This window comes from Benincasa hispida, chromosome 5, assembly GCF_009727055.1.
Source record: "Benincasa hispida cultivar B227 chromosome 5, ASM972705v1, whole genome shotgun sequence".
Lineage (NCBI taxonomy): Eukaryota > Viridiplantae > Streptophyta > Magnoliopsida > Cucurbitales > Cucurbitaceae > Benincasa > Benincasa hispida.
Window position 1 is genome coordinate 21151305 of NC_052353.1, and position 8517 is coordinate 21159821.

At 30.8% G+C, this 8517-nt stretch overlaps 1 protein-coding gene across 1 annotated transcript; it reads right to left on the reverse strand.

Moving 5' to 3' along the window:
* Nucleotides 1–2857: 2857 nt before the first annotated feature.
* On the reverse strand, nt 2858–8269 carry LOC120077562. Its single transcript, XM_039031492.1, has 2 exons — nt 7492–8269; nt 2858–3703 (listed from the first exon to the last, which is right to left on the reverse strand). The coding sequence occupies exons 1-2, from the start codon at nt 8050–8052 to the stop codon at nt 3617–3619; spliced, it is 648 nt and encodes a 215-aa protein (XP_038887420.1). The 5' UTR covers nt 8053–8269; the 3' UTR covers nt 2858–3616.
* Between the last annotated feature and the right edge of the window lie 248 nt (nt 8270–8517).

Genomic DNA, 8517 nt, shown 5'->3' on the forward strand with positions numbered 1-8517 from the left:
ATATCAAATTGGGGTCGGGGTTAGGTTCGGGGCCCCGAAAATTTTCCCTAGTTTGACCCCATCCCCGGTCAAACCAGGGATTTCCCGTCCTGATCGGGGACCCGACCCCACGGAGAATTTTGCCAATCCTAATTTTAAGTCAACAAAGCCCTCAATGATCAAAGCACCTCAACTTAGACTTAGATCACGTCCATCATCAAGACCTAGGTGCAAAATGAAGGAACAAAATCTCTGCCTTGCTATGAAATTCTGATGAGTTGACATTTTTTTTTTCAAAAAAGAAAAAAATAATAAAATAAATAAAGAAGAATTGCCACGATCTACCTTCTTCAATTGTAATCACCACTAGAAGATCTTCCTTGCTATGGCTCTGACAAAATTAGGCTTATGGAAGTCTCCTTGAAAGAAGTGAAGATAAATAGGAAAAATCATAGAGAACTTTCGATTATGATTTCTCCTAGGAATAGGGGAGTCTGTAAAGAGTTTTGTTGCACGATTTTCAGAAGTCTGATTGTTTCTTCACCTTTGTAAGATGCTATTTACATGAACCTACAAATTATAAGCTCTAATAATGCAAAGTTAATTAAATAAACTTTTTAATTTGATCAATCTTCATTCATTAACAGTAGGGCATTCCACTATAGACTTATAGTTGCACTCTTATGCACTTTAGGACAAGTTACATCCATGGATATAATTATTACATGCAAGTCAATCATTCACAAGTTGTTTATAATTATAGCTGGGTTCGTTTTACCTCTAATTACCTCTTTTTCCTTAAGTACCATTGATCCTCTAATTAAAACTTTGTTTTATGGTTTAACCATAAACCAAGTCCCTCTCGAGCCAGTGAGAAGGTGAGACCCTATTATTCAAGTCCCGAAATCAACACTTAGGAACTACTCATCTACCTTTCCTATATGGAAATGAGTAAATTTCATCTTGTGAAATTACGTTTCCAGCTCCCTATTTAATCAGTCCCCAAAATGGTATGCATATTGAATCAACTATTTAGACCACTCTCACCCATACAAATTAAAGAGGAGCCCTCATAGGCAGGAGTTCATAACTCACTTAGGATTAAAATTGAGTCGCATATAATCCTCCTGTGAAATATTAATCTCTTCAACTAAAAGATTTATAAAGAGTGATTAAATATTTCATGGTCCAATCTTATATAAACTCTTTGTACATGATAATTGTTGGGTTTTATGCTCTAAAACTCATAGATACTAAATGCAATTAATTGATTGTCATCAATAAAGAGTTATTGATGTTATTTCAATAAATGTTATTGATTGTGTTGTATTCTATTTTGTCTTAATAATCCTAAATCCAATAAACTAACATCCTAGCTGTCTTATGAGTCTTGAACTCTATGTGGAGACATATTGAAATTAATATTCAAGATACAGCCTAAGGGATCTATAGTATAGGGATAAGGTTGGGTACCTTATCCTGGTGACACTATGGATACAATCCATTTTGTATTTGATACAAACGCAATAATCCAACATGTTGATGTAGGTGACATGCGAGTGGAGATATCCTATGCAATGAGTTTGCATGAGACCAGACAATGAAATAGTAACAACTAGATGTAACACCGTTGACTAGTTAGGTTTGTATTTCAATAGGATAACGTAGGCAACTTAGTTTTAATCCTGAGTATATTATGAACTCCTATTCACGAGGGGTTTTTCTTTGATTTGTATGAGTGAGAATAGCTAATTTGCTCACTCAATAAGCCTATCATTTCGAAGACAAAGCCAAATGGAGAGATGGAAACATAATAATACAAGACGAAATTCACTCATTCCCGACTTTAGGGTAAGTAGATGAATGTTCCTTAAGTGGTGTCTCCAGGACTTGAACAAAGAGCCCTACCTTCTTGTTGTCTTGAGAGAGTTTTTGTTTAATGGTTAGACTATAAACAAGTTGTTCATTAGAAGAACACTGGTACTTAAGGATACAGAGGTAACCCAACGATAAAATGGTATTTAACCCAGTTGGTGTTACGAACACTTGTGAATGACTAACTTGCTATTATTGGTATATATTCATAGACATAGAAATATATCTATAATGAGAAAAGTGCAGCTGTGGGTCTTTAATGGAGTGTATCCATAAGTTAACAAAAAATAAATTATGCCTTTTAAGTTTTTTAAAAAAATATTATAATCTAACACTAATTCTATAGAACAACAAAATTATAGGGAAAAAAAAACAATATAAAAAACATAGCTTAACTTTTAATTAAACAACTTTGCACCCCAAATGATAAACACTCATTGAATAACTTCGACTTAAACAATCTTGCACCCCAAACAAAAACTTCTTAACTCATGATTAGACAAATCTACACACCAAACACAGATTAAATAACTCCCCAAACTAAACAACTTCATTCCTTACTCTAGGCACCTTCTAGATTGAGGAATGGAAGAAGGGGATTAAGAAGACGTTAAAGAAGTGAACAAAACAAAAAAAAATAAGGAATAGAAAAGTGTAAAGAGTAGGCCATAGATTGAAGCAAAAGAAGAAAGAAAGTGAGTAATATTAATGTAACTTTTAAAAGTTCAGAGGTATTTTTTAAACGTGACACTAATCATTTTCGTCATATACTAACGATAAGAATATTTTTTTAATTTTTTTTAAATGTCAAAAAAGGTTTAAAAATATTAATGAAACTTTTAAAAATTCAAAGATATATTTTTGAAACAACGTATTAATGACCTCTATCCAAAAATTAATGGTAAAAATATTTTTAAACTTTTTTTTAAAAAAAGTTTAAAGGTATTATGAAAACTACTTAATGTTTGAAACAAATTACAACATTTAAAGTGTATTTTCTATATTTTAGACATCAAATAAATCACTATTTATTATATGAAAAATCACTAAACCAAACATATAAATAATTATATGAAAATCAATTTCATCAGTCATAAACCCATTGTTTTCTCTAAAATTAGATCGTTTCCCCCCTTTTGATGTGTGGATATAGCATCATGATCCTCCGCCAATACACCACATGAAAGAAAAGAAAAGAAAAGGAAAAAAAAAAAGTTTCTTAGTGTTGAAGTAAACACAATGTCAACGTTACAAAATAATTATTAAAAAAAAGTGTACCACAAAACATATTTTATTCTTTTAAAACCAAATTTCTCAAGGAATGAAAAAGTTTAAAAAATCACATCCATTTTTTTTCACCTTTTTATCTTTTACTTTTTGTGTCGCTTCTTTGAGAGGTATAAAAAGTCTAGAAGTTCATAATTCATTTATAGATTCGGATTCACTTCTTCATCGAATAGTAATATTCTCAATAAAAATAATAAAAAAAAATTGTTTTTACATTTTCTTCTAATCTCTCTCGAGAAATTACACTCTACAATCGTGTCCCAAATTATTATCCATTTATTAATTTCATCTTTTCAAAAAATTTCGATGAATCCATTTTAGTCCTCAATTTTACAACCATTTCAGTCCTCACTTTTAGAGCTGAATTGATTGGTTATTTAAGGACCAAAATGAAATAATCGAAAGACAAAACTAATGAATGAATAATGATTTAGAATCTAAAGGGGGAGAGAGAAGTTGAATGAAGGGATGAGAGTCATACATTTAAGCCATCAAAACCACATTGCTTGTATGTGAGAGATTGCTTCCTTGGACTAATCACAATTGCACAATCTACTGAAACCTATACAATTTCCAAAAAAGAAAAGGGGCAATGTAAATAATTGAATGTGATATAATATTATTATAGTTAAAAGAATAGGAAATGAAATGGGAAGAGAGATTCATCCAAAAGTCACATGGGGTGGTGGGAATGATCCAAAAGTTCCTTTCATCCTAAATAATGCAACTTTAGGCTTCCAAAATTAGCTGTCACCATTACTTCTCTCTCTTCTTCTTTGATACACAATCAACATATATTAATCTAAAACTCTTAATTGTTAATAAAATTTTCTAAACTATGACTCTTCAAAATTTTAAAAGCACTTAATTATGATTGGTTAGAAATTAGTTTTTAAATGCTTAAAATTCTTGTTTTATTATTTTAGAACTCTTTTTCTAAGCTCTTCGAGAGTCATTCCAAATAGATCTAAGTATCCGGTAAAATTATTCAAAACAAATCATCTCAAATTTGCCGTAAGATCTAAACTAATGTCAAAACCAACCACATACATACTAATGAAATTTAAGATGACAAATGGAAAATTAAGTATATTAACACTTCTTCACCTCAAAATTTATTGATTTGTTATCTACTTTCTACCGATGTTTTAAAAATTGAGTCAAATTTTTGAAAACCAAAAAAGAAAACTTGTTTTTTGAAATTTGGCTAAAAGTTCTACTCTTTTATTGAGGAAAGATGAAAACTATGATAAGAAACTGAAAGAAAATAAACTTATTTTTTTTTAAAAGAAAACTAAAACTAAAAGCAAATATTACCAAACAATGACTACATATTACATAGAATTACAAGGAAAAAAAATTAAGCTCCAGGTCACAAGAAAAGGAAGAAAGGAAATATATTGTTTAGATTCGTAGGTTTTGGATCTAGTTTCTATTGATTTATAAATTTCAAAATGTTCCACTTTTAGGGGCCATTTATTTTTTGGGAATGTAAATAACGGGAATCTTAGATGCCTGGAATTATAAATATTATGAATTATAGATGTCCGACATTTTTATATTACCATGTTTGTTTCGTAATAATATTTTTGCAAATATCTAGAAATATTTTGATAACTGTGCTTGTTTCGTAGGATTTACATATAATTTGATATAATTTAGATATATATAACATATTTGTTTTTATCAATTTATATTTCTTTTAAAATTAACACAATTTATATTATTTTTATATGTTATTTGTCTCAACAAATGTAAGATTTTTTATAAAATAAATATTAATTTCAATTCCAATTTGATTATGTTGTTTAAAAATAATAAGAATTATGATATAGCTAAATATATATGATACAAATGATTGACAATATTTATATTAATTATATAATGCAAATGAAGATATATATATGTAAAATAAAATAAAAAATGACAAAAAAAAAAAAAAAAGTAAAATGGGGATGCCCTCAACTCAAGAACCTAGAAGACCCATGTTTCAAAATGCCCTCCATTCGGGCATCCGAAAATCTTCAGATGTCGAGACATCCCATAATACCCGAAAAAAAAAGAAAAAAAAAAAACAAACACGATAATCTGCCCACTTCATGGGAATCTAAAATGCTCGCGAAACAAATGAACTCTTAATTCTTCAGTTTAGTTTCAATTCAAGGGAAATATCAAAATATTATAAATTTACCCATAAGAATCGAATTTTGCTTCAATTTGGTCCATATATTTCAAGATCTACATTTCTAACTTTAATTTTTCACTAAATACTTTTCGTCTTTAGTGTTAATGTCTATTAATTGATTTAAAAAATTATAGTGAATTAATTTTCACTACTTTTCATCACTGTTAAAATTAAATTTTAAAGTTCACATAATAATTATTTTAAATTAATTAATAGACATTAACACAAAATATTTTGAGTGAGTATTTAGTGAAAATAAGGTTAAAAGGTATAATCTTAAAACCAATGAACTAAAATTGAAACAAAACTCCAATATCAAAGGTAAATTTATAACATTCTAAAACTAAGAGACTAAATTGAAATCAAACTAAAAAAAGATCCCGTTTGATAATTATTTTGTTTTTTAAAATTAAACCTACTGACACTACTTTCATCTCCAAATTTTTTTCTTTGTTATCTACTTTTAACCAATAATTTAAAAAATCAAGTCAAATTTTGAGAACTAAAAATAAGTAACTTTAAAAAAAAAATTATTTTTATTTTAAAAATTTAACTAAAAATTCAAGCATTTTGTACTAGTGGGTTATAATAACTCAAAGCAAAAGCTATTTAGTTCCTTGTTTAAAAAAAAAAAAAAAAAAGGAAGAAAGAAAGAAAGAAAACTGTTTTAGAGTGCGTTCAGAAAAATAGGCGTGAAAGTAAAGCAAATACTTCGAAAAGATGCTAGTTTTCGCTGTCGCTTTCTCTCTATTTTTCTTTCGACTTTCTTTATTTGTCACTAATCTATATTAATTCATCCAACAATCATAAACTTTTCACAATCCTTTACAACTCAATTTCTCTACCTAACAAAAATGTTTTGAAATATGTATATATGAAATAATTAACAGAAAAAGAAATGCTCTGAAATTTTAAAAGAACAATGAAAGACATCAATCGGACGGTCCGGATCAGATCCATCTAAATCCTTAACTCACAAGTATACCACTTAAGAAGGGCAAAACATAAAAGAGTTTTTGCCAAAAGAAACCCTTTTCATTGCTACTTTTTTCAATTTTTTCCTTTTCTTCTACTCCCATATTGTTTGACTCAAAAAAGAAGAAGAAGAAGACTAATTTCTATTAAAATTATCATGAATGTAATGGAATTCAAAGCCATATGTCAAAATGAACATAACTTAAATGATATTTATACTACCAAATCCAAAGTAAAAAAATTTAATCCTCCATCCCATGAGTTATTAAAAAGGAAAAAAAAAAATCAAGGGATATCACCAAATGAGGTTTTGGTTTTTTTTTTTTTAATTTTTTTTTTGAAGTTAGAATTATCATATGGTTACATCTTACAATTATTGCATGATTTGTTTGGAATTCATGAGCTTTGATATCATATTAAATAACATGAAGTTTCTCATCACTTAAATTTTTAAGAGGCAAGTGCAAATATAGCAATTAAGCTCAAAGAATTAGTAATATAGCACAACGTAAATGAATTTAAAGATGTAGCAAAAATTAGATCAATTCTTGAGTCTATCAATGATTGATTATTTAGCTAGTGAGGTCTATTAATGTCTATCATTGATAGAAGTATATCAACGAAAGAGTCTATAATATATTTGTAATTTTTTAAAAATATTACTGAATACTTAATTATGAACCCTAAAATGCAACTCATTACCATTAACCTTTTTCAAGGTATGATATCACCCTAATGTTTTCTATTTATAATTGTGCATTTAAAATTAAGGAAGCGAGAAAAAGAGCACTAAAATTAACTTTGAGGAAAAAGAGCCAAATAAAAATGCAAATTGCATAATAGTTACAATTACACCTTTAAGCGTCAGTTATAAAAATTAATTCTTCAAACTTATTCAAATAATAAAATTGAACCAAACTTACATGATTATAGAAATTGTAATAACTTTATAAATTTGAAATTCAATTTTATTCTATTTTCTACGAAGAGTCCAAATTTATACCATTAAAAATTTGGATGTATAATTGCAATTTCAGACGGTGGTTTTTTGCAATTTGAAAAAAAAAATGAAAAAATGAAAAAATGAAAATGGGAACAAAGGGAGGGACAGGGGCAGACGAGAAGGGTATGCGTGAAATGATGAAATTACAAGAAAGACCCTAAAGCAGAAAGGCAAGGGAGAGTAGTACCTGAACGCCGGGGGAATTGAAGGACAAGAGCCGGATCTTAGCAGCAACATCGCCGAGTATTCTGAGCTCAACACGGTCGTTCAAGGAGGCGTCACGGATCAAATCAGCAGCGTCAGCCTGGAGCAGGTTAACGCGATCGACGGCGATGGTGGCGTCGACCTGGCGCTGACTGTGAGGATCTTGAAAGAATCCCGGAACAGAGGCTCTCCCAAGCGGAATTCCTCGGTACATGACCGTGAACCGGGACTCCCCGTACTTGATTCCGACTTTATTAGGGTTAACGGCGGTGAAAATCATTCGAATGTTGAGGGAAAGAGAGGCGGTGGTGGGATTAGGATTGGTTATGCCCATATACTGGACGCCGACTTGCTGGAGATCGAACTGGGGTTTTTTGGGTTTAAGGGCGAGGACGACGACGAGGACGATGGCGAGAATTAAGAGAGCGAGGAAGGAGAAGAGGAGGAAGAGGCAGCAGCAGCAGCCTTTGAAGGAGGCGGAGGAGGAGGATCTGGGGTTGTAGCGAGGGTGCATCCCGTTTGGGGCAGTTCTTGACGAAGACATTTTTTCTCCTCGATTTTGGGATGGTTGCTGCTGCCTGTTGGGAGTTTGAGAGTGTGAGATAGAGATTGTTTAGCGTAGCAGTAGCAGCACTCCCCACCAGAGTGCGCCTTCCCCTCGGCTACAATCGCCCACTCGCATTACCCTCTTTTTACCCCCATCGCTTTCTTTTGTACTTCTTTTTTGCCTTCATTATTAAATGGGTTAAATTACAATGATGAATTACCAGCTTTTTAAACTAAGGTTTAAATGCTATTTTGGTCTCGAATTTAATTCTTTATTATTAACTTAATAGAATACTGAGGTGGATATCCACATGTACTTTCTTCACCCTCGTTAACAATGTCATCTTCGTAGCTTTGTCCTCCTCGGTTCTCATTCTTTCCTAGGTAGAGACAAGTCTTTCAACTTCTCTCCTTACAACTCCAACCACCATCACAACTCACCGAAGCTTCGCTAGTTCTTGGT

Coding starts and splice junctions, on each gene's coding strand:
- LOC120077562 (XM_039031492.1), bottom strand. CDS start 8,052: ATGTCTTCGTCAAGAACTGCCCCAAACGGGATGCACCCTCGCTACAAC. Junction 3,704..7,491: donor TCAATTCCCCCGGCGTTCAG/GTACTACTCTCC, acceptor GAAATTGTATAG/GTTTCAGTAGATTGTGCAAT.